General features: G+C 30.4%; 1 protein-coding gene across 1 annotated transcript in view; it reads right to left on the reverse strand.

The window, feature by feature from the left end:
• Positions 1–1,118: 1,118 nt before the first annotated feature.
• The window catches only part of LOC106687952 (uncharacterized), a 79,254-nt gene continuing 52,378 nt past the window's right edge, over positions 1,119–27,994 (reverse strand). Inside the window, exons 4-16 of the mRNA XM_067048295.1 lie at positions 24,316–24,449; positions 23,242–23,446; positions 22,400–22,402; positions 21,602–21,754; positions 19,396–19,562; positions 18,502–18,616; positions 16,331–16,579; positions 16,069–16,229; positions 14,227–14,494; positions 12,059–12,259; positions 5,296–5,428; positions 1,551–1,688; positions 1,119–1,474 (exon numbers count right to left, since the gene is read on the reverse strand). Coding sequence (XP_066904396.1) covers positions 1,119–1,474; positions 1,551–1,688; positions 5,296–5,428; positions 12,059–12,259; positions 14,227–14,494; positions 16,069–16,229; positions 16,331–16,579; positions 18,502–18,616; positions 19,396–19,562; positions 21,602–21,754; positions 22,400–22,402; positions 23,242–23,446; positions 24,316–24,449 — 2,283 coding nt within the window. The remainder of the gene's footprint in view (positions 1,475–1,550; positions 1,689–5,295; positions 5,429–12,058; positions 12,260–14,226; positions 14,495–16,068; positions 16,230–16,330; positions 16,580–18,501; positions 18,617–19,395; positions 19,563–21,601; positions 21,755–22,399; positions 22,403–23,241; positions 23,447–24,315; positions 24,450–27,994) is intronic.

Raw genomic sequence — 27,994 nt, forward strand, 5'->3', positions numbered from 1 at the left:
CATCATTATAAGTATTAAATTATGCATTAACAGAAGTTACACAAAACCTTTATATGGGAAAGAATTAAAATTAAAATTATTTGTTTACTTGTATTGAGTCGTAACTTAAATTGTTTCAGTTGGTGAAGGCATCCTACTATTATATCAATATGATGACAGCCAAATAGGAAAAGGATAAATATCCAGAGAAGAAATAGTATATGGACTACGTTAATAGATTAAACATAGAAAAAAGTTTTATTTTAATTAGTATTATATATAGTAAATGGTTGTAGTTGTTTTAATAAATCTATCTTATTGTACAAGGAGCATGCTTAAAAAATTCTGCTTATCCTAATAACTGAGATTTTATTGACCATCCAGTACTGAATAGATGCATACAATTTTTTGAAAACCCTGTTACATAGGGTTATGACTTCAGAATTTTATAAGACCAACTGATGCCAATTTTCCTATAACAATCACTATGATCAAATAAAAGAAATTTAAAATTAATCTAATACAACACTGAAAAAACAGGAAACCTCCAACTAATTACAAAAGACTCATTTACATGACTATCATAAGCCTTATCTGAACTTGAGGAGTAGAGCTTTGGGGTTCATCTAAACCATCGATTACCTCTCGTATCCAGCCCATATTGTCCGAAATCCTTCATAAAATCCTTAATGTTTCATATGTAACCGATCTAGCCAAACCATATACCAATCCTTCCATGATAAATTTCGCAACCACACAAACCCACTTGTTTCTAACCTGGCTTCTCCTTCTTTGGCTGATAATTCTCCTAGTATAATGTATAAATATTAGTATCTTTTATGAAATAATTTTTTTTTGTGGGCTGTGGAGAGGAAGGCATGAGGGTTAAGAAATAAAAATCTCATATAATGTACAATAGATAATTTTTTTAACATAACAATAGTTCACAATTTACAATTTATAAAAAATATTTATAGTTAGAAAACTATAAATAAAGATCATCAATATACGAAAATCTATGAAATTTATTAAAGATTAGAGTACAAGAAATTGATTATTCTTTACAAACATTATTTTATTATACCCTGACTTTGTTGAGCTTTTTTTCTTTCTTTTAATCCATTATAAATAGAGGAAACTTATAAAACTGTTTTTCCTGTGTGACTTGCGCTGGCTAAAGAAGAATGCGAACCAGCCTTTGAGCTTGACCTTTGCTGAGCCGATGTAACTTCTTCACAGGAAGGCTGCCAATTGAGCAGGTAATCCAAGTCGTTGGATATCCTGTTGAGCACTTCGGTAGGACTGATTCCTGAGAGAGTTTCTTCGGAAAGCCCATGCTCGTCTGGAGCAGGTTGTATCACAGATGAAACTTCTGTTGGGGAGTTGATTTCAAAGCTACTTACACCAACACATGCTTCTGCAACAGATGTTTTACTATGCTTTCTGGGGCTGTCAGGATATACTTCAAGATCTACATTTTGAAATTTAGTTTCACCTAGAAAATATAAAATATTAAAGTAACTTTTCAATAACAATTATAATGATTAAGAAATGACTTATCACTACTTTACATTCAACATGGTCATTAAAGGTGACTAATTTTGGTTTAGCAGTCATTTCTTCATTTAATTCTTTCAAAGTAATTTCTACCTCATTGACTTTCTGAGGAGGGTCTTCGTTTTCTACTTCTGCTTCTTGTTTCGCAAAAACTGGAAAATAAATATTGATATGTACCAGGCACAGATAAAATATCCTATACCTAGACTTTTATTAAATGTGCTATTTATATTAGAGAATAGGTGACATAGGATTAATAACTTGATAAACTATTATATTTTACAGACTAAGTAAAATCAGACAAACTAGAAAATGTTGGATATAAATAAGTAATGCTCTTACAAATTACATAAGGAAGGTATAGTAACAGAGACAAATTTTCAGAATCCAGTTCTCAACCCATCATTACTATTCAAGTGGAAGAAGTAACACCTTGTGTTCCTGTCGAAAGGAAAGAGCCATAGGACGATTCAGTATCTTTCTGGAAAATTTGTCTCTTGGACCCTGCAGGTAAAGTACTGGAGATGATTGTGTATGGCATGTGATCAACTCTAGTAATGGAGCCTGAGATAATGAGTATGGTTTGAGAAAGGGAATTGTCGATTTCGACAATTTGGATAGATGGAGAAAAAAATGGTAAAAAGTTCTACATCATCATTGTGTTGGATGTAATGAATGTCTAGCTTGATGGGACTGTATCATGGAAGAATTATGAAGGATAGATGTCCCACAAGAGAGTTTCTTTATCAAAAATCAAAAAACTTGTAGTTAGTTTGTAGACTGGTATTAATTGTAAAAGAAAAGTAAAATAAAACTGTGGAAGAAAAAAAAATGTTATCTATGTATTATATTATATCATGTAAAAAGATGAAACATATATTTGTCCAGTCACGGATTGATCAGTATGCTGTGTAATGTAGCAACCCGATGTATTTGGGCAGCATGAATGAATAAAGTATTTCTTTCTCCCTCTAGAATCTTGAGTGATAATGAAAATGAGATGAAAACATACAAAATCATAAGTGTCTCTCTAGTTCCGTTTTTTTTTCTTTTTCATTCTTCCCTTAGATGGCAAGGTCACGGATTAAAATGAGGAATTCAGAGAATCTCCTGAGGCCCTCCAGGCTTCCATAGAGCTTTCTCTGCACCTTAGTTGAAGAGGGCCACATCAGTCTCCTTTGCTTAGAAAAAAGCTTTTATGTTTCAAGAATGTGCTTGGCATTTTGCTCACCTTCTCTACACTCTCAGTCTGGAGCCAATATGGAACTTCAGAGAAAAATAGGCTCTGAGACAGTTGTGCTCTGTTCGTAAACAAAAGATGATGACTTGTTATCTTCTGAGTTAGTAGATAGCATCTCCAGTAATATGGATGGCTCCTATTCTATCATATTCTAATGGTGGCTTTGTTATGCATCTGGTTCTGTTTTAGAGTCCTTGTGGAATGTAATGTATAATGCTCAGATTCCCTTTGGAAAAAAAAAAAATACTTTGCTAGCAGAGGTAGGTCTCCAGTTTGCTGATTATAAAATGGAAGTAATACTAATCAGGATTAGGAAAATGAGAAAGACCATAAGTCTTGATGGAGAGATCTTGGTGTGCAAATAGTTGTTAGAGTTCGGTTCAGCAAACATCTGCAGAGGAGCTTGAGTAATATATATTGTAATATGCTCTATTATGAGTAAATCTTTATTTTTTATATATAACATATTTTTAGTATAATATCCTCTTCTTTTATGAGTAAAGAGTTATTTCTTATATATAAATTATTGTAAGTAGCTTTTATGTGATTTATCATTTCAACATGTTTATTTGTAGTATTAAACCTAAAAGCAAGCTAACCAATTTTGTTAAGTAAAATATTAAGTTACAAAATATATCGTTCAAATTCAAGATGGCGGCATGTGAATTGCGAAAAGTTCGTTGAATCGCGGCTATGTTGAGCAGATTCAAATATTTAAAAAACTCTATTCTAACTTCCCACCATAATTGAAAATGTAGTAAATTTAAGAAAAAATTGAAGTCAAGAAATAGTGCTAAAGAATAATATTCAGAAAGTAAATTATTTGCAAAAATCCAAAACTGTTGGGTGACAATCGATGTTTACATGGAACATCGAGACAGGTTTTGGTTTGTGGCATTCATTCGTTGCTTAGGCGCGGGCGGGGAATGATGTTTCCTGGATGAGGAGGTCTTTATCATCTCTTGTCCAGCTCGAGGTTGGACATCTTGAAAAATGAGACATTGGAGAATCACCCACGAAGAAAAAGGATTCTTTGTTTGGATCACCAAACAACACACTTCGGTGGATTGTGAGTAAAAAAACTGTAAGAGGACCAATACTTTGTTTTGTTAGTGTTTGCTTACTAAAAGATTCTGAGCAGTCAGCGTTAGTGAATTAAGAAAATCAACAAAAGAAGATTCTATGAAATTGGTTAGTTTTGTTCTATCTAAATTTAAATGCATTGTAAAAATAGATATTATTTTAATTAAATGTTCTGATTGCCTAGAAACCCGCCCTGAGATTAAGAGTCTATTATATTATAAAATTTAAATAAAATTCTCTGATTTGTTAAGTATTAAAGCTTTTCATTTGAACCCATGCTATCTTCTAGATATGAGAATTAAGTAAAAAAATATCGAATTCCATTTATTTTTATTTTTATAATTTTTGAATATTACAATATACACACTAGTTGCTCGAATTATGCTAAATATCAGTGGGCCCAAGGATGTTTTGAGAAAGCTTTTGGCTAATGTAGCAATTTCCATGCTTTTTTTTACAGCACCGATACATCCATGGATTCGATGAATGGATGGATCCATCGATTCTGGGAAGCCAGACTCAAAGGCTACCTTGTGCTATCATGTATCTACAATGTTATCAGAGTACATTGTTTGGGAATTCTGCACTGTGTCCTATGATGCAGTGTGTTTCGTTGCTAGTATGTCTCCGTTTGACTTCTTGGCTGAAGGATGCAACAGGTTGTTTTGACAAAGATGAGAAGAACCAGATGAACACTAAAAAGCAGTAGCAGAACAAGAGAGAAATTATATTCTTACAAGATGCCAGAGGCGCTGGATTGACCTATCTTCTGGAAGATGGACCAACAACCTATTCCTGACATAGCAACATGAATGCCCGAGAACCATAAAGATTTTAATTATTACTTCACCCAACTGCTCACTGGGCATGGTTACCTCAGGGTCTATTCAGCCTGCTTCAAGCTAGAAGATGAATCATTGTTCTTAACATGCACTTCTCTGAACAGGTGAAACAGTAGAACATGTTTTCTTCTAGTGCCAATGGTTTGCACGAGGAAAGGAAGAGCTGGAGAGATTCTTGAGCAGATGGCAGCTCCTGAAAACATATTTGCTTCAATGATGTCTAAAAAGCAAAGCTGGAATACTGTTGCAGACTGTAAAGAAAAGAGAGGAGATGTACAGGAATGGCTTAATGAGGAGTCCAGTCAATGGTAGAAGTAGGCAACATTCTTGTAAAATAATGCTTGACAGTAGTTCAGTAGGAATGATTCTGTTCATAGCCAAGGAAGTGAAGGCATCACCTTGAGACTGCATTGGTGCTGGTTAGAATACATCCTGGAATTTAATTTCATGGCACCGATCCAATCGATTACCATTCTTTAAAAAAAAATATAAATAAACCTGCACATTACACATTGATAATTCTCTTATTATAAATACAAATACATATTTTCTAAAAATATAGTACATTTTTATGATATATTATATTTAACTTACAGTTAAACAAATTATAGTCAGAATCAGAACTATAATCTTGTTCTTTGGTGGTAACCTTTAATTGATTCACCATCACTTCCATGTTCATATGAGATTCACTGTGAAGTACATAACAGAAAAATGTGAGGAACCCCTGTAAAAATGAAGATAAATAATAAACTTCTTCACCCATAATCAGTGATAGTGTTATCCAAAGATTTTATAGGAAAGGAATGTTGAATTAAGCTCTACAGCAGTATTATCACACTGTGTTCAGTAAAAAGAAAAGTTAAGCCAGATGTGCATTTCACTGTGGCTTTTGTAATTACTTCTAATTCGCCCGTTGTGCTCAATAGAACTATACTTTTAAAAATTCTGTAATTTTCCTGAAAGTATTGATAAATTATTATTGATATCAAGACCACTCACTACTTATCGATGAAGGTTTTCAACTCCTAAATTTTTTTTAAAATATATATTTTGCACCCAAATTTCTAAAAAAATTGCTCTCTTTTTACTAATGACAACTCCCAAAGTAAAGATGATAATATATTTCTTTGGTGATAATAAAAAGTCAAAATTATTAAAGCTTTAACCATAAATTTTCTATTAATATAACTTATAAATTACATGGGCATAGGAATTATAGTATTTGCTATGCTCAATCATATATTTTCTATTGATATAACTTACAAATGGATATGGGGTAGGGAGAATACAGTACCTGCAATGTTTGATGATAATTTTTCAATTGATATAATTTAGAAATAAAGATGGGGTAGAAATATTAAAGTACCTGCAATTTTTAATCATGAATTTTCTATTGATATTAAATATAAATGGAATCTCTTGTTAAAGATATTTTTTGTTTATGTGTTCTTCTGGAGGCATTTTCTGCAATTCTCTGACATGTCCAACAATGGACAAGGGATAGGTGGATTACCGTACCTGCATAATAGTACTTGTTATAATCATTGATAAATTTTTGATTAATATAACTTACAAATAGAGATAGTCACACTATATAACATTTTATAATAATACCTGCAATGTTTAATCATGAATTTTCTATTAATATAACTTAGAAATTCACATGGGGCAGGGGAATTATAGTACTTGCTATGCTTGATCATACATTGATATTCCTTTCTCATTGATAGATTATTCAAAGTAAACCACAATGATTCCTATTCATCCCTCTATTCTCAGTCTGCTGGTGTTCCTCAAGGTAGTATCCTTGGTTCCATCCTCTACACCATCTATACAGCTCACATCCAACCAATCTTAACCCTATCCTCACCACGTATGCCGATGAAACATGTGTACTCGCAGTTAATAATAACTCATTAATTGTACCCCAAACTCTCCAATCCCATATCACAGCCCTCAAAGAATGGTGTTGTAATTGGAAGATAAATTCCAATAAATCCCATCAAATCACCTTTACCCTTTGTCGTAAACCTACTGACTGCCCTATAGTTTCATTTAATAATGTTACTCTTTCCCCTGTTGAACAGATCTACCTTGGATTCCATCTGGACAAATGATTAACCTGGAATCCTCATACAAGACTGAAAAGACAGCAAACTGCACGTAGATTTAGACTATTACAGCATTTACTATACAAACGGTCTAAACTTCCAACTCATTACTAAAGACTGGTCTACGTGTCTGTCTATGTGACCTGTAATAAGGCCAATCTGGACATATGGAGTTGAGCTTTAGAGCTCTACTAATCCTTCGAATTTCTCTTCCAATCCAAAATCCTTCGTAAAATCCTCAATGCTCCTTACTTTGTCACAAATAAAATCATACATAAAGACCTTAATGTTCCATATGTAACCGATCTATCCCTAAACATATACACTACTTCCATTATAAACTCCCTAACCACTCAAACCCCCTAATTTCTTACCTTGCATCCTCTTCTATTCCTGACAATCCTCCGAGGCGCCTGAAAAGAAGATGGCCACAAGACCATATCAAGTATCATTAGACTGCTAATGTAAAGTATCATTAGAGTATTACCAATGGGTATTTTCTCTACACGCCTGTAACACTCCATTTTAACTGAGATCAAATTTACTGAATGCATTATGTAATATACAGTTGTAAATTTCAATAAAGATATTAAAAAAAAAATATTGATATAACTTACAAATGGACATAGGGTAGGGGCATTATAGTACCTGGTATGCTTAATTCTAAATTTTCTATTGATATAATTTACAAATGGATACGGGATATGGAATCACTGAATAAATAGGTTTTAATTTTTCAAGCGTTCCTCTAGAGACATTTTTTCAGTTCTTTGACATATTTATGCAATAATTATCTTAAATCGTGATTTTTGGGACTCACCAACAAACCAGAAAGGAAGCTGAAGGTATAAGAAATAATGATACTTTGAGAGTTGCTATGTATCACGCTGAATATTGCCACTAGTACAATTGCAGTAAAAAGTATTGCTATTCTCTTCATCAGCCCAATCCTAAAAAAAAAATAAAGAATTAAAAAATACATGGAATATTGTTTATAATAACCATGGATATAACAATGTATTGGATTTAGTGTGTAGCGAGTGGAACAAAGAGTTCAATTACATTCCACCAGAGCGCAGCACTTTGAGCCTCACCGAAGCTCTCAAATTTATATTTTATTGTATTTTATAGAAACATATTGTTAATTTTTGTACATACTACTTAGCAATGTCGATAAAAGAATAAATAAAAATCCCAAAATAAAGCACGAAACTACCTCAAGCATATAAGACCAATTCTCGGTCACCGCTGTATGCACTAGGCCTATAATTGAAAGAGGAGGCCCCTCACCTCCTGATATTCTATAGTAGGACCATATAGAATGGACAATTCACAACAATGAGATAAGTATTGTACCGTAAGCTTAAAGTACCACAGGTAGAAAAAGGTAATACTCTACCTGATTTATGTTTTTCCATACGTGAAACAACCTTTAATTTATTGTTTTTATTCCGTTCTATAGGGATAAAAAAAAACAACAAAAAAAAAAAAACCCTAATTGATCAAAGTTAAACACTAATCCACAGCCTCAACTTGAGATAACTTCAGTTTATAGTCGATTCTGAATTATAATTAGATGTTTATTTGTTGTCACCCTTGATATGATATCTCTCCTTTACCTGTTTCCCTTCGTAAGCTCCGGTGGCTAGCTATTCCCCGAGCTAACATACCTCCTTCACCTCTGTCAGAATAGTACCCGCCAGGACGAAGGCACCTTCCTGCATGACTCTAGAGGGTAGCTACCCTTCAGGTCTGCATACCTCCCTCGTGTTTATGGGAATTGTACTCGGTAGGACGAGGTTACAATCCTCTGAGATATAACAGGTGTCACCCGTTAGTCTCATCCAGTCTAGTCATCTTCCTTGTCAACTTCCAAACCTTTATTAACTGAACATGCATTGTCAAGGCCTTCTGGACAAGCAGAATAGTCAAGAAAATAACACACCTTGACAAGGGTAAAATATTTCGGGATTCATGATTTTGAAAGGCATAGAAACGAATTTTTCATCATATATATCAACTTCTGATATAATGCCTGATTGATCATAATACCTCATTTTGATGGTTCATTGAATTAAAAGGGTTGACCTAAAAGACAAACTTTTACTGTGGTGGAAAAGTTTAACAAATTAGATTTATTAGATTTAAATCCTACATTGTCAATATATTTTTAATGAGATGAAGATAGTTGACTGTGGATATCTAAGAGGAGAAGAAAAAACACAAATAAACAAAAGATTATTTATTTGTGCCGTTTTGACCTGATTTTCAGGTCTTCATCGGGGCTATAAAAACAAAAAGAGATAACAACTATCATTCTGTTTGCCAAAACAAATAATTTTTGTGTTTCATTCCCTGTGAGTTCAAAGCAATCCACAGAAAAATAAATTTCTAGAAGTTGGATTCAAAGATTTTGTTTTAGGCATAATATTAGTTAGAAAAAAATAGTTGCTTTTAATAGTCTGACAAATGGTTATCCAAGGTTTAATCTATGATTTGAAAAAGACTATGAAGATAAAGGCATCAATGCTGAGGAGACTGGTTAATTCTATAGTGTACAAAAATGAAGTTGTATGTTGCCCAAATAAAAGCTATTCATTAGTGAATGGTGGCGACAATTAGTTTTACAAAGATCCTATTTCATTTTTATACAATGTATATAGTATGAATGACTATAATGGTGATCGGCTATAATGACTGAATATACCAGGTTTCTTGGAGGTTGTTATAAATATTATCAAGAGTACAGATAAACGAAAACACATGATTAAGCAATAAATATTTTTAGGCCATGTTAAATTAAAAATTAATTACCTGTGATCAATAATATGATCTAATGTAGGCTTTTTTATAGTGCTCAGGTAATGAAAGCGTCTGAGAAGACTAAAATATAACATCAAGAATAGGCCGGTCATCAAAAACACAGAGGTAACAGCTGTGCAGAAAGAAGGCGAACCGACGGGTAGCCACCAAGATCTATTGAATTTGCTTGTTGAGGACTCTGCTGCTCCGCTGATCAAACAAGGCAACAATGCAAATCCTTTCAAAAAACAAATAAATATAATTAATGAGATCAGAACTAAAACAAGGAAAAACAAATATTGTTAGGTTATTATTGGGCTATTCCAAAAATAAAGCCTTAATCATCTTAAATATCAATAAATAAGTAACTGGTCTCAACATGCCATCAATTCAGGCATCATCAATCATCAATCATGAGATTGCACATCTCACATCTGGATTAAAAAACAAATTATATATATATATATATATATTGTAATATCACTTCTAGGCAGTTCAACTCTTATATCTAAGTTATAATGCCTTGAAATTTTGAAGAAATTGACAATATGATTTTTATAATTAATAAAAATCAACATATCATTATAGATATGTTGTCTCAGCCTTCATTCTATAGGATGCATATATAATTTTTTATAATTTATAGAATACATTTATGGTGTATCGAGAATAAAATGTTAATTTTTAATTTGTATGAAGTTTGTTGAGACATTTCCCTTATAGCTTAGGAGATGATATACTGAAAAAAAGGTTATTCATTTACTAGATTTAATGAAGGTTTTTTTTTTTAGATTCCTCCAGTAATATCCTAAAAAAAAAAAATTAATCCAGTTTTTCTTGATACAATTGTTTCTATCTTCTGTCTTCATGAATATCTGATAAATGTCTCAAATTATGGAATGAGAGTAATTTGAAATATATTCTTCCACTTTACTATCATAGTTTTGGTTTCAATAAGTGCCCTATTTTTTTGCTATAATTTCTCCATCCATTACTAAATTAATGAAATAATTCCCTCACAGTCATGATATCATTCATTTGTGGGATATTTATCCATTTATTATTACATAAATATATTTATTGTATTTGTATTTGTTGTTGTTGTTGTATTGTTGTTTTGACTGGATCTTCTTCAAATTTTAAATTATGAAGGAGTTAGATCCAAGTCTAGGTTTTAAGTGTTCCTTATCAGAAGGGGTTTAGTTAAAAAAAAAAAAATTTATATTGAGATAAACTGATACATTAGAATAAATTAAAATAAATAGTGGAGGGGAGGAGGCCGAAAAGATTATAATAATGTTGGTAAGATTAAATAGAATTTAGATATGGGGAAAAATAATCTATTGTGATGAGGGTCATCATTTTGTGTTTGTAGAAGACAAAAATGTTCTTGTGATACTGCTCTCTCATCCCTATATGGGATGGGTCACCTGATGGATGGTGTGCCGCCGCTGCTCAACCTAGAAAGGTGGCCAGTCTCTGGGGTGTGTGCTCTGTCTACCATGCTACTGATGTTTTAGTCTGTCAGGAATTTGCCATATTGGATTCTGATTCTCAGTTTACTCTCTAGGTGGTGCTGAGGTTACATGGATATCATGCCACTACATGGTGTTCCCCCTCTCCCTCCCTAGTTCTTATGACTAAACATTTCAATGATAGACTGATAGAACAACTAAAAGACTGATACTCTTTTGGACTGAACTTCTTCTAAAAATTTTTTTAATTAATTTTATTTAAATAAATACTGATCATGATGAGCTTCTAGGGGTTGTATATTATTCAAAATTAACAAAAGATTATTGCATTATGTTTAGGAAACATCGGAACATTCAATTGTGAAAAAAAAAATTCTATAACCTTTCTTAGAGTATGGTCCATATATTAATGAAATAATTTGACTTACCTAAGTTTAAACCAAAGACAGTGGATTTGACACTTTTCGAGTTAGAAACAAAAACCACTTCTGTATAGATGATGAGAAGCTTTCCCAAATGAGAAGAAAAGGCGAGAAAGAACATTAGCTCCACAAGTATTGTTAAACCCAGAAACATGTCCTGCAATAGAAAACTATATTTGATGCTCTAATTGGTAAAAATTTAAAAACATTTTTAGTCTATTATGATCCATTATTAAAATAAAACATATTCATTTAATAATAAATATCTTATTGCAACAACAACAATTGTCCAAATTCCCAGTTCAGAAAAATGTATCTTGTATAATAAAATGTATGTTTTTAGAAACAAGGATGGATATATGTTGTTATATATTAAAAATATAGTTACAGGATTTTCTGGGAACATTGTTTTTTCATATGAAAGTTTAATCTTTAACAAAAAAATTTATAAAAAAACTAGAAACCTTTAAAAATAGAAATTGGTTTTCGTTGCTCAAAGCCAGAGTACAAACAAAGAAATCAAAATAGTTATTTAAGATTTTACCTCAGATGGTGTAACTCTTGCAAAATGGACAAAGATTGCCATTAAAATGCAAACAGAAAAACAGAACTGTATCTTAAGCAGTTGAATAAAAGCTCTACGGCATCCAAGCAGCAGAAGTGTGAGACAAGACTGAAACAGGCAGCAACCACAGCCTAATGCCACTATTGGAGATGATCCATCTTTCATTGTCTCTCTCAATCCCTGTAAAGCCAAGGTTTTGTAGTTTTCTATATAAATTTTAAAAAGTAAATAAAAAATATATATATTATTTTTATTTGTTTTATTGAAAGATAAGATGCTCCAGATTAGGGTTAAAAAGGAGACAAAATAGTAAAAAATAAGTTTATTGATAGCCATGTTTTTGACCCTGATTTCAGACCTTCATAAAAGCTAAATAAAGAAGATACCATATGATGTTGAACATATAAGAAATAATAATATTAAATTTTGTAAACTTTTACTCCTAATATATTTCTATATTTTTCTTGATCTTTTTATTTCTGATTAAAATCTGTAATGTTGGTCAAAATGTATGCTGTCGAGGGTGTGTTAGTGGATGGAGTGCAACCAAGTCTGGAGGCAGCTTACTGTATTAAACTGCACTGTAGGCCTCGACATTGCATGTTCAGGAAGAAGCAATGATCATAGGAAGGGAGAGAGTGAGGAGGAATCAATATGGGATATTCGTAATGTTGAGGGACAAATCTCAAACTCTAGCAGGATAACAGAAGAAGTATAGACATCATAGAAATCAAAACCACGAATGGAGGGATGAAACTTCAATCTTTGTGGTGAAAGAGAATTCAGATGAGGAGATGAAGCCCCAGTCTGAATAGGTTGTAGGACCAAAGAAGAGCAGATGAACGACCAGATGGGGGATCTTTGGTAAGCGTCGAATAGGAGAGAAGAATAAGATTAGGAACAGGATAGATAAAGAAACCAATTGTTCTAAAATAAGTAAATGTGTATGAACTGATCTACTTCTGTGATCATAGGATCGAAAGGACCGACTTTTCTTATTTTATTTTATTTTTTTCTTATCCCCTTTTTATTTTATTTATTAACAAATACCAATATATAATATAAAAATATTTATATATACAATTTTTTTTTTTACCCGACAGTATTATAAGGGATTAGGAAAAGGTTCACTATGTCTTTGGCACCTAGCACTTTATTTGCTACAGAGAGGGGAGGGACTTCTCTGCTGTAAAGGACCAACGTTTCTTTACTTTTTTTTTGTTTATGATCCCTTTAAAACAGAAATAGACACAGATGAGTAAATGCATTATGTGGAGGAGAAACATAATTTAAATTGAGTACTACCATTTTCTAACATGGGTACTAGAAGGTCTTTTTATTGAGATTTTTTTTTTTTCCTAGCCCTAATAGAAATTATATTATTAATTTACAATTATATATAGATTAAGACATTTGTTCTTTTACTGGAGCAGTTCACAATTCTAAGGACAGGTTGAGATAGTATAATTTTTTGAATTTATACGATTGCTTAATAGATGAGGTGCTGGGGTGCGCTTCCTTGTATTGAGATGCTCGGTATATTGAAACTCTAATATCTGGAAGTAGGGCACCTCTGCGAGATGATTGGGACTGACTTGTCTTTAAGTCTGGAAAGATGAACTATTCATAACTGAAAATGGTGCTGGGAGTGGGGGGGGAGGTTCTTTTTCTTATAGATCAGTTAATTTCTGTCTAGTCACTTTATTATAAGTAAAAGTAATAATTTAACAAAAATTACTTTTTTCAATATCACAGGGACTATCAATTAGGTCTATCTAGACGCAACCTAGTTGAAGTTTTCTGAACTATTTGCTCTGCTTCTCAGTGGCTGGCTACTGAGCCACTACAAGACTGTCAATTAATAACTCTTATTGTTTTATGATAATTTTTGAACTATAGTTATTACTAAGTAGTAATACACCACCCTACAATGAACTTCGGAACTCGACATTGACATGAACCATTTTATTTTAAAATTACAGTGGACCAGAGGTTTCATATGCTCATGTCTTGCCCATTCATGAAAATTTTACAATAATAAACCATATTGTGTAAATTTGCAGAGTTTTTAAATTCATTCTTTATTTTTTAAAATTAAAAATGCTAATAAGTTATATTATGTTTGATTTTTAATGTTATCAACTTACAGAAGATGAATGATGAATAATGAGAGCTGCATATAAGCCAGTTCTTTGGCAGAGGCAACGGCTAGAATTTCCTGCCTTCGAGTCCAAACGACAAGTGGTGAAGTCCCATTCCTGTCCTATCACTTCAGCTCTGGCACAAGTTAGTTTCCAGTCTTCTCTGATCTGATCGCTCGCTGGTAGTGTCATTTCTAGTTGTAAACTCACTTCTCCATGAGTAGAAACGCTTACGATATTTGACTTTGATTCATAAATTAATTCAGTACCATCTCTGAAAATTATAACATTGAATTGCAAACATTCCCAAAATTATCATAGAAAACATTATAGTAACTTTTAATACCTAAGCATCTGTGAAGAGAGTCTGGGTAAAAATTTTGATATATTTTGATAGTTGACGACTATTATTCTGTTCAATTTATTACCAGAATGAATCATTACATCTATTCCTATGTTAGCCGTGTACCAACGAGGATAGCTGAAAATAAAAGAAATTTATATATATAAATAATTGACCGTATAATTTTAAATATGAAGACAATTTTTTTCGGTTCACTCCACCAGTTAACACAAATTTTGTTTTATGGGTTCTGGATACCAAATTTTGATTCCTTCTATGCCACTAACTTTGAAACATGCCTCAGGAGCAGTTTAATAACAATTTCTCAATACTGAGAACATGGAAGTTGGTCATTAGATTGAGTTGTGGCCCTCAAATAGCCTCATACGCAGCTATCATACACACATTTCACCTAGTTTTTCATTATTTGATTTATATGTAATAAGGATTGTTTTCTTTTCATTAATATTCATTCAAGTTTAATTTAGTTTTAAGTTTATTATTCCATCATGACCTTAATGTTCCATATGTTGCTGATTTGGCGAGAACCAGATACCAATACTTACATGATAAACTTCTCAACCACCCAAACCCACTTGTTTCTAATCTGGCTTCTCCTTCATTTCCTGATAATCCTTTTAGGTGTCAGAAAAAAAGATGACCTCGAGATCTTCCTGAGATTCTTCTCGAGATAGAAACATTATTTGAGTTATATCAATGGATAGATTCTCCACATGCCATTATAATATAACTCATATAATATTGGCTTGTGTATATTTAATACAGTTGTAAACAAATAAATTTAAAATAAAAAGTTTATTATTTAACAGAAATTATTATTTATTTATATCAGATTATCCTTTATTATATTTTCAGCTGACAATATTTAATTTGTATATTGTTTTGTGTTTTAAGAAATTTTCATTTTGTTCTTTTTAAAGTTTACATGTAATATATCTAAAAGCAGACTCTTTTTATTGGAATTGTTCTCATCCATTATGAGATAGTGAAGGTTTTTTAAAAACTCCTACCCCCATAACAATTAGAAATATTAAGTATCCAGTTTTTTTGCTATAGAGTGTATTATATTTTAATGTATATACACAAAAGAAAATTAAATCGGTATCGCTACAACCCATGGAGGGCAAGGAGTGGAATACTTTGTAAGGAAGTACTGATAGTAGATCAATGGTTGTGCAAGGAGGTGATTTAGTCAAAAACACACTCGACCACCAGATTTTTAACAAATTCAGAGTCCCCAGGTCATGAGCCTGGGTGAACCTCAGAGGGCTCTTGAACCCACAGGATTGACTCATAGCTACAGTGAAAAAGAAAATAATTATCTGCCACAGCTGGATTCGAACCGGGGTCCTTGGAGTTAGTAGCACAGTGCCATAGAGCTACCCACTCCCTTAACGTATATACTAAAGAACTCATTAAATAAAAAATAAATAGCATCTTAGTAATAAATGTTTCAAAACTCTTTTCATAGTTACCTCACTTACTTAGCATGCATAGGTATGTAGTAGCGGTATTCAACTTCATTTTTTAACTTGATTACATCAATGACAAACTCGTTATAAGACAAATGTCCAACAGTTTGGTTCATCTGCTCACTCCACATTAAGGCCCAGGTATCGACAAGAGCTTGAAGTTCACCAACTTTCTGAAAATGTTGTTTGATTAGATATATTTTAATAGATATATCTAATAATTCTTTCTTAAAACTAGAACTGAATTTGTGTATTTATGAGATTAATAAATTACCTCAATGTGTATGAATGTATTTGATTGTGACAGAAGCAGATCAACATTTGCATAGAATACCTTGGTAACATTCAAAACTTCATCAGAATTAAAAGTATGATTGACATAAGAAGCGATTTCTAGGAGTAGTTCTAAAACTGGTTCTCCTTCACCATGGTAAGACAGTGAACGTGAACTAAGCCATGAAAAGAGGTTCGACAATAAAAGCCAAAGAGACAACTTCATATACCCACGGCTAATCATCTGAAACTGATTTTTGAATTGTAAATGCACATATTATATTATATAATAATTAGATATGATAATTAGAAATTATTTAATTTTTTACTTTTATCACCGTCAAATGTATCGAATTATACATCAAGGAAATTGAGATATAAAAAGTAAATTTTGTTCTAAAATACCATCTCCCCTTAAAAAAATTACAGTTCCAGTAACATTTGTCTGGCTTCTAAAATAATTATAAAAAAATAGGTAACTGAAACTAATTACAAATTAACAAAATAAGACAAATAACTATAGTTTAATACTGGAAGATCATAGATTGAGTATGTATAATAATATGGATAAGGAAGATGGCAAAAAAGTAATAGAGACAAAATATGGACGGATAAGAGTGACAAAGAAATTTAAATATCTGGGAGAGATAGTATGCAATAACAGTTTGGAGAAAGAGAGCATAAAGGAGAAAATCATCAAGTTGGAAAGGCTAAGCTTCGCAACAGGCAATTTTTACAATAAAAGAAGAACCTATTGTCTAATGCAGAAATAAGACATTATAACACGGCCATAAAAGCAGTAATTTTAAACAGAATGGATACATGTCGCCCTAGTCTGGAAAAATTACTGAAAATAGAGAGAAGCATCCTGAGGAGAATCTATGGGCCCAAGAAAACACAGGAAGGCTACAGGTTAAGTCCCAACCAGGAAATCTACAGAGAGATAAATGACCTGGAAACCGAAATAAGAATCAGAAGACTGAGATTCTACAGGCTTACATGACGAGAGTGGACCAAAGGAGACTAAACAAGAAACTCTTTGACAGAATCTGTGAATATAAGAGCTTAGGAGGATATATGAAGTAAATGAGAGAGGAAACAAAGAAATTGAAAATAACAGACAAGGACTGCCTGGTTAGAGAACAGTATGGAAAAAAATTTAAATAAATAAATGTTCTTGCAGCAAATAAAGAAAAGCGGAAGGGTACTGCATGGTCGGAAGCAAAGGCACGCAGAAATGATGAGAAGATATTGGGAGAGAAGAAGAGAGAAAGTGAGAAAGAAAAAGTAATGATATCCGCGCGGTCTTGAAAGGCCGTTCCATGAGAAAAAAAAAGGAAAATGGTCCCGACGCTGTCAAGGAAAAAACTCAAATAGTAATAAAACTATTTAATGTGAGCCAAAGTTTCACCCCATGTTGCAGGGCTTCATCAGGGCTAAAAAAGATACAAACACTTAAATGAGGTAACAAAATAGGAAAATAGATAGCAAAAATAAAATTTAACTAAGGTGAGGCTAATTATGGTATAAAATATGTTAAAATGTTTATAAAAATGAACAATGTAAGTTAAAGAAAGTTTACAGTGAAACGTAAAATTAAATAAGAATTTCAAAAAGATTTTTGACAATTAATGAAAATGAAAATAATAACAAAAAAGAAATATCAAAATATAATACACTCTAAAAGATGGAAAAATGGAATAAGAATAAAATCATTTGAAAGTTCCTGTAAAAGTAAGTTATTTTTTCCCTTTATTCTTGATTTTACTCTTATTCCCTTTTCCCATCTTTTAGTATGTACTGTATTTTTATATTTGTTATTATTTCCATTTTTATTAATTGTCTAAAACTTTTTGAAATTCTTATTTAATTACGTTTCACTTTGCATCTTTTATTATTTTCTTTAATTTAAATTATTTATTTTTATAGAAATTTTCACATATTTTAAATCATAATTAGCCACACCTTAGTTAAATTTTATTTTTATTATCTATCTTCTTACTTTGTTACCTCATTTAAGTGTTTGTATCTTTTTTTAGCACTGATGAATCCCTGCAACATGGAGTGAAACGTTGCGTTTTCTTACTATTTGAGTTTTTTCTTTGACCACACTATCTTCCTTTTATAATAAAATAACTATAATTTAAATATAATAAGTATTTAAACTATTACATCTATCATTATCTGCTGTAACCTATCGGAGATGCAGTTTGAAAAATCTGGCTCTTCCCAACGTGTTACTCCAGGTTCGATCGTTAAGCAATGCCTCAATGTATGACCAGTAAACCTGGAACAGAACAAACATTATCTTTATTAAAGAACTATACTAAAATAAACCGATGAAATTGAGACAGACATATATTTACTCATTTTATTTACATTTATTATAAACAACTTTATTATTCTTGGGCTTTTTAATGGGATTAATTTTATATTATTAAATATTAATCAAAAAAATTAAGGAAAACATCTTTCGAACCACATTTAGCTCACATTATTTAATGTAGCTATTTTATGGTATAAACTTGTCATTTTATTCTCTGTATACACTATACACTTCTGTAACATTAGGCTGGATAAGAAATAAAACAGAGTGAAAAGCAGTATAAGTCTCACAGTAAAATAAGTTAGTATAAAGTGAAATATTGTTGGACTGTTCCATCACTGTCCACAGGTAGGCGAAATCTATGGCCACTTCTATTCTTCTTTGCTACAGTACAACTGAACAACTTCCTGTACCCTTTCTATAAGCAGGATATCATTCTTCCTGATGAGCATACCTTTTCTACAGAGTGTTGTACCATTCCATCAAGGTCTATGGAATGAAATCTATAAAATGAAATTTTGTACTAAAGCATTAGGCCAAAACCAAGTGAAATTATTAATACATTTGTGGAAACCCCATCTTGACTCCATTTACATATCTGCCTTCTCCTTAAATCAACTAATTAATGAATTTTAATTTTTTGCTTTTGTTTAATGTATCTTAGAACCTAGGTTCTAACTGCAGCTGTTGTAAAGTAAAACAAATTCAAATTATTGAGAAAAGTAACTTTTTGCTATTACCCAGTTGGACAATTGGCCATTGCTAAACTACCAGAAGCTGCAGGCTTCCAAAATATTCCAGCTTCTTCTATTTCTTGGCAAGATCCTGGTATCAGTATGTCAATTCGCATACTTCTTTCAATAGTTGCGGCCCTTGTCTGAGCATGACATATGTATGTAACACTTTTCTGAAACAAATAAAAATTTTACTGATTTTTCTTTGTAAAAAATGTAGATAAAAGCTCTAGATAGAGATATATTAATACTAAACTATATTAAGAAATATTTTTCAATCAGAATAATCCTTAATCCTTAAAGCAATTATGGTACAGTTCTGTGTCCTTTATTCATCTTGACTTCTTTTCCCATAGATGGTTAATAATAAGGTTTCAAAATAATCTTGCCTTTTTATTTTGAAAAATTTCTTGCTCTAAGTTATACTGTTTCTTAGAAAACTTTTTTGAAAAACATGATTAAAGAACTTTTTTGTTAAATGTTAATTATCAAGTTTTTACGAGAAACTTTACATCAGAGTTTTTAAAGTTAAGTTAACAATTTATTTGTTAGAACTTACATAGTCAAAGTTCTTTTAAGGTATAACAAAAAAATGTTTGAAAGAACTTGATTTAAGTTTTTTTTAAACAAAACTGCTGCCTTTGAAAGTTTCTTCCCCAATGATCCCTCAGTGAAAACTTATATGAGAGAACTTATATTTAAACGTCTCAAAAGGAAATTCTATGAAGATTTATAATGAAGTTTTAGCGATAACTTATAATGACTGTACCAGCCTTTTAGTGGTTTATCTAATATATGATAGTTCCGTGAACCTAGATGGCTGTGGAAATGAGACAAAGGACCTCCTGAAGGGCAAACAAAGGGCACTCTTATCTCAGCGTTGGAAGAAGACGGAAGGTTCTGAAGACAGTTGCAGTTATTTACTTGAAGGTGAAGCACATCATTGTAGAGACTATTACAGTGAGTCCATTTATTATGTTTTATACTTGTGATATGCGAAATAGTGTTAGTTCTCACGCAAGATATAATAGACAGTGAAAAGGGAATCTATTATGAATAATTATAAAGTTAGGTAAGGCAGGTTTTACTTAATTTAGTTTGTTTCCACTGATAAACCAGGGACTGTTCCCAATTATATTGCAATCTTGTATTTATATTTAATATTTTATTTTATTTTTTATGTAAATAAATATTTTTTTAAAAATTTCAGCAATTAGAGTCTTCTGATATCTTCAAGTAAGCCAAAGAGCTGTGAAGAGCAGTCAAAGCCTAATCGTCTGCAACCTAGCAGTCAAATCTTTATTAAGCACAATCTAACAAACAATCTTCTCAATACTCACTCGACTGAACGTATATACCCAAAAGAGTATGGTTACCGTCTTGCAAGGATTTAAGGCCAATAATCATAGAGCTTGTTTCCCTTCACTCAACTGTAGTTGAATATACTACAGAGTGTGGATAACATACTGTTAGGATTTCAGTCCGCCTGTCCAGCTAACCTAACCTTATTGAATGTATGTTGTCCGAGTCTTTCTGATATTAGTGTACCTGACCTCTTAAATTGGTTCCTTGACTGAAGACATACCTCGACAGGACTTTAATCAAAATTGTTTTAATATAAGTTCTTAAGAAACTTTTGTTTTATAGGTTTTTTTTTTCATAAAAGTTTTTGATGATCATTTATTTGTTCCTGTTTAATGGGATAAAACTTTGCTGGTCATCAATGCCATTTTCTTATGCTCATTTATATTTTAAAGATTTTTTTTTTGCTTACAGGATGTCAAATTTGTGATAGTTAATTTTATTATTTTAAAAATTGATATCTTAATTTTACTGTTATATTATCTTCCCTAAGGGTTATTGATATATTATGGCTTAGTCTAAAATTATTAATTAAATAAATATGGGTGATATGATTTAAAATATGTCAAAGAAATAAAAGTTCTTGTTGAACTTTCATGTTAAAGTTTAACCATGAAAGTTTTTGTTAAACAGTTAAAATAAAACATTTTGTAAAAGGTAAATAAGTGTTCAGGTTCCTGTTTAATAAGGGTTAAATTTAGACTAAACAATGATCAAAAACTTGAGAATAGTAATTCAAACTTTTAATGTATTATCACAAAAATATTGATAGAACCTAGCTGAATAATAATAACCAAAAAAAACCTTACTCTAAGATGCTTAAATGCAATATACAAACATAATTATATACCTGAACATTCCGGACGTGTAGAATAGAACCCCATGGCTTAAGATCTTCCCAAACTTCAGATTTAGGATTCAGAGCAAACAAATTTCTGTCTTTGGTCCAAGAGTAGGAAACTCCATGGTTTGTTGAGACACAGGTTAAATCAATATTGTCACCCTAATGGAAATTATTATAAAATGAATGATGTAATTTATCAATCAATAATCTTAAAATATTAATTAAATACTTAATTTACAATTATTATAAATAAAAATTGAAGGGATGAGTTAGTCTCAAAAAATTCAAATGGATAAAACTGAAGTTAAATCTTTCAGTTTTAATTCTATAATAAAGTCTAACAATTTGATGATTACTAAAAATTTCCTAGCAATAACCCAGACAGCTTAACCTGTGAGAGAATGGGAGAACTAAGACTTTCAGCGCTGTCAGAGTGCTCTATGGATTTCAGAGATATATTAATTTCATTGTATATATTTTGATATTCATGTTTCATAAAATTGTATTGTACTTTATAATTTGATTAAATGAAGACAAAAAAAATTATGATCCATTGATGTATGTTTGTTGACTCACTGTTTCCCTTTTTTTTTTTTCCCTATCTCCAAATATCTTTATTAAAAACAAATAAAAATATACATAATAGACTAAGCCTAAATTACATATAAACAAACATTTGTAGAAATCTTGTATTGCCAGATGGCATTTTAAGAGAGGATACATGATCCCCATAGCCCGGGACTCACATAAAATGAGGAGGGACCATTCCAGCTGGTGGGACTGTTTCCCATTTTTTTTTCTTACCTCCTAGAACAAAAGAAATAAACAATTACATATATACTAAAGAACGATAAGAACATATACCGGCTACTTGAGTTGTCTTGTGTTGCCGGAATGGCATTATAAGAATAGTTGCTGGGTCTACTGAAAGCGGTGTCATCAGTGATGGAATATGTTTGCATAGAATGCTCACTAGGAATAGGGAGGGACTATTCCTGTCTGTTTCCCAAGAAGTAATTATCTTTGAGATAACCACCAGGAATGCCAAGGCAAGTGGGAGCACAGCTTGTAAGAAGTTAATTTAAAGTGGATTATTGTTTATTCAAATTATATATTCACAAATACTACAGTATATTACATGTAAATGAAATGAGAACACCAAAATGTATAAAATGAAATCAACAAATTAGCATCAGAAGATATTTCTTAAAACTGGCAGTCTTGAAAGTCTTAGTTCTTTCACTCTCTCATGGACAGCTCTGTCTAGGTAATATAGGTAGTATATATTGCAGACATATGAATTGGTCCATTTGTTTGCTAAAAAAAAATAATGAAACAAAAATCACCAAAAATACATATGGAAAACTCAAATACATAAATATAAAACATAAGGAAATGATATCAATATTAGGTAGTATTTCTTAACCTCACTATTTGTCCCTCTAATATCAATTTTCATGAAAAGTGGACTAAAGTCATTCTTGCTTTGAGCTCCTTTTACTGATAACTTATTATAACAGGAAAACCTGAATAAACCTACATATTGCATAAAATAATATGTCAGAATATCTTAAATTAATAAACAAATTTTAAACTTTACTGTACTATTTCACAAGATTATTCCCTATGCACTTAGAGATCCTTACTTTATTTAATGAGGCAGTCATCGGAGAAATTTGAACATCTGGTGGACTCTGCACTTCAAGAAATACAGACCGACATTCTTTCAGTCCCCAATCTGCCACACGACAGGTATACCTTCCCGTGTCCACTGGTTTTGTGGACTTTATACCAAGAACAGCTCTATATTCGTCTTTTGAGTTTTTAGGAAGTTTTTTTAACCATAATTCACTAAACATACAAATATATATGATTTAATTTTAGTCAATATGTATTTATAGGTGTACATTCCACAAATTAAAAAATATATACAGGTATAAAATCTTATTATTTTTGTTATTTTATTGAAGAGAACTAATACAATTTGCCCCAAAATAAGGGCATTAAGTATTAGTGTTCAAGTACATGTTCATACAATATACACAGAAGCAGAAAAAAGAAAGTACTCACTGAATTAAAAAAAAAAGTTGAATTTAAAATAATAATAATAAAATATATAAATAAAATAAAATACTATTCGATTTGTATAAATAAGAATATGAATCTATACAAAAAATATAATAAAATAAAATAATTTATGTACGAGTCATTAAGAAAATTAATGAATAAAATCTAGAAGAGCTAAATTTTTTAAAGAAAAAGTGAAGTAAGTCTCAACTTCAATAGTTCACCAATCAGTTGGCTTTTTTAAAATATTTTATTAACATCAAAAATTGAATTTATTAATTTATACAATGGTTTAAGTCATATTCGGAAAAATAAATAATATATAATGATTATGAAGCTTTATTTCACTATTACTTTTAATCTAACCATTATTAACATTCAATTGGTTCTCTGAACAAAGTTCTATAATATAATTGAAATTTGGATTAGAGTCCATTAAGTCATATGTAAAGGAATTAATGACTTCTAATTGAAGTTGACTTTTTTCCTTGTTGCTAATTTTTGAGTCTCACTCAATTCCTGATGTTTAATCTTACCTAAATATACTTTATGTATATAGACAGATTCTGTACAGAGTTATAACATAAATCTATTTTTAAAAAAGACAACAGATGTTTTCAAGGGCATAATATAATATTAAAATTTTTATTTACCCTGAACTTTTATTAGGGTCGATGGAATAGCCATCTTTGTACCAGTAGAATTCAATCTGTTCTGATCCTTGAGCAATGCATGATAGAACAACTGGTTCACCTTCAAGAATGTTTTGATTACTGATTTCAATACCCTGAAACATTAAGTAGTCCCAAATCAAATTCGAGTAATTAAATTAAGTTATTTAAAGTTTTGTGCTTAGAGTAATAAAACATATAAGATGTAATGAATCATTACAGTTTCTAATATCAGTGCAAATTTGATAATGTGCCCAATGTATAGTAAGTTGAGAAGATTTTTTTCAAGGAACGGAAATTCTTAATAATTGATGTATTCAAACCATAAATGATAAGAGTGTATAAGTCATATTTTATCCAGAAATATTTCAACTATGGGGTTTCCAATTATAGTTATATCCAATAAGGGAAGAATAAAACATATTCCTATTATAATATTAAAAAAATTTAATAGTTCTTTTAAAATAAGTTTGGCTTTGTCTTTATGTTATCTTAAACATATTGGAACGCCATCCCTCATGCCAAGACGACACCCACACCTAAATGTCACGCCACACTACAATATGAATCATGAAAATCAGCAGCTATAAGTATATATTAGGGAATAAGTAATAATGTAATAATCATACTTTATAGCAATTATTTATCTGAATCGTTTCTATCATTTTAATAACATCATTTACCAATAGATTGTGAATAAACACTTTGTTCCTTGATGTAGTTTATATACTATCATATTACCCAATACTACCCCTTATTATATTATATAATTAATGGTAACGATATTTAATAAAAATAAAGATATTTAATTGGTAACTGGTGAACACAAAATAGGATTTTCGAAAAGAATCCCATTATAATAATAGTTTTGCAGAACTCAATATAAATTAATTAATTAACTTATTTTGGATAATTACCTTCAACGATTATCCTGGCATCCTGAATAAATCCCGAAATAGTACATAGCAATATCTTCTCACCTATATAATATTATATTTCATCTTTCATTGTTATTAATCTGCTACTGTCTAATTTATTTTATTTTCAATTCATTGTTATGTATATTTCAAAATTTGTTAGTTTATTATTTCTTTTAATTTTTATGTTTCTCTGAATGATGATTGTTATCTCTTTTTGTTTTAAAGCTCTGACGAAGACCTGAAATTCAGGTCGAAACGACGGCACGAATCAATAATATTCTGTTTATTTGCAGACCGCAACCTTCTGACCATCTTCTCCTCTTAATTATCTATAGTCAACTATCTACACCTCATTAATTTGTTATAGTTTTAATAATTGAATATTTATAATATTGCATCTGACTGTTATGGATGATTTTAGTTTTTAATTCTAATATTAATGTTGTTTCAAGCATTTTATACTGTTATTCACTGTTAGTCATACATATTATTATTAGTTAGTTATTTTTAATAAGTTTGATTTCACAGTACAAAAGAAAAAAAGATTACCACTAGTAATGATAAAAATCTAAAAGTAAATATTGTATAAACAAATATGTAAATCATATATTAATTTTTTTGTAAGTAGAGTAAGTAGTAACTCTCCCCACTGTATTTATTACGAGATATTAAACTTATAATTAAAAACTTTATTCAAATCAAATTAGATACAAGAAATTTGAACCAGCATTATACTGAAATTTTAAACAAAATTAATTAGTCATTAACATGTTTTTATTTAAGACAAGTAATATACAATTAAATTTGGTAGGTCTTTTAATAATTAAATTACACTAAAACTCTAAATGAATAAACTAAAATAAAATTGGAAATATAATGAGAATATGGCAAACCTGAATTGTAAGGTAAATTAAACAATATATAATTTATTAATATGGAGAGGGTTTCATGCCGTTTTTCAATTTCAGGCGCTTTTTAAATATTTTTACAGATTTTTAAATATTCCTCGATTTAACTATTTTAAAGTTTCCTCTTCCCGCAGCTGAAGAAAAAAAAAACTTTATTATTGACATTAGTACAATTTTATTTTATTTTTTTTTACTCTTTGTCTTCTTCCTAAATTAACTTTGTTTTCCCCCATTAGAAGTCAATTATTTATTTTATTTAATCTATAAATTACATTTTCTTTGTGATTAACTTTTCTTTTTATCTGTTCTTAAGAATTATTATTTAAAACATTTTTTTTTTTATAACATTGTAAATAGTTAGGGGTGTATTTTACACAAGACTATACCCTCCCCCCCATGGGTATAACATCATGTTAATAGGCAGTGTAAAGTGAATTGAATTAGAATAAGTGAAATTTGATAATAATAGGCAATTTAATGCATTATGATAAAATAATTGATTGGTACATACTGTTTTGATAATTTAATTACAATATTGTATGATTAGACTATAATGAGTATGCTGTGTGATTAGCAACCCAATAAACTTGGGCAGCACAACTTAGTATTTTTAATAAAGTTTTTCCTCCTCATTAGAGATTATTGACTAAGATAAAGTTTGACAAAGGCAGAACAGCTTGTAACATTTTAATAAAAATGTTAGCTGTAATATGATAAATAAGGTAGGATAATTGATAATTCAGAATATTTTAAAAAAATAATTTTTAATGATGAGAATGTAATTGAAATTGTGTGAATGACCAAAATGTAGGAGTTATAAGAAAATAAACAGTGTGAGACTATATGGATATTTTTTATTACATATTATTATTCGGTTATTTTTAATAAGTTAGATTTCACAGTAAAAAAAAAAAAAAAAATTATAGCTAGTAATGATTAAAATTCTAAAAGCAAATAATGTAAAAATAAACATGTAAACAATATATTATTTTTTTTTAAATAGAGTAAATAGAACCTTTGCCCAGTGCATTGATTACATGAACTTACAAAATTAATTAAAAACTTTATCAACCGGCATATAATTATACAAAGAGTCAATTATTTGCATGTCAATCAACCAGACAGCTAATTAACTGGATTCATTCATTTTTAAACCAATTAGGATCAGTTTGGTAGATTTTTTTTATTTGAAAAATTAAAAAAGAAAACTCGGCTTTGTTACGCTTATAATTTATACTGAATGAATCTTTTTGCAGTTTATTGAATTTTCATCGTTAATTATAATAGTTTATTAGTTTATCAGCTATAGAATTTTTTGATGTGATAACAAAACTACTTGGATTACAAGAATGTGATATTGAGTATATTACTGGTTTTCTTTGGATACAAACAAGCAAGGTTTCAAATTTTAAGTGACAATGAAATATTATTGAGCTTAACTAAGATGATAAAGAAAACTAAAGAGTTAGATGAAAATTATGAAATACTAAGACCTTCACAAAGAGACGCCATTTTCACAATTGAATCATCATCAAATGGGCTCATAAAAAAAAAAACATAGAATATTAAAAAATATTGGGGTTCCAGAGTGCAGTTATATTTAAAAAATAAATAAATTTGTGCTGCTATTTTTTTGTTTGATTTTGAAAAATCAAATATTTTATATAAAACAAATTTGATCCTTTTTTCTCAACTTTATTTTTTTCAAAACCTTCCGAAACGTTGGAAGGTTCTGAAAAGAATAAAGTTAAGAAAAAAGGATCAAATTTGTTTTAAAATAAACTGAACCACTCTCAAACAAGAATATATTAATAAAAATTAATCAAATATTTT

This window comes from Halyomorpha halys, unplaced genomic scaffold (genome assembly GCF_000696795.3).
Source record: "Halyomorpha halys isolate HHAL.00 unplaced genomic scaffold, Hhal_1.1 Scaffold1033.1, whole genome shotgun sequence".
Lineage (NCBI taxonomy): Eukaryota > Metazoa > Arthropoda > Insecta > Hemiptera > Pentatomidae > Halyomorpha > Halyomorpha halys.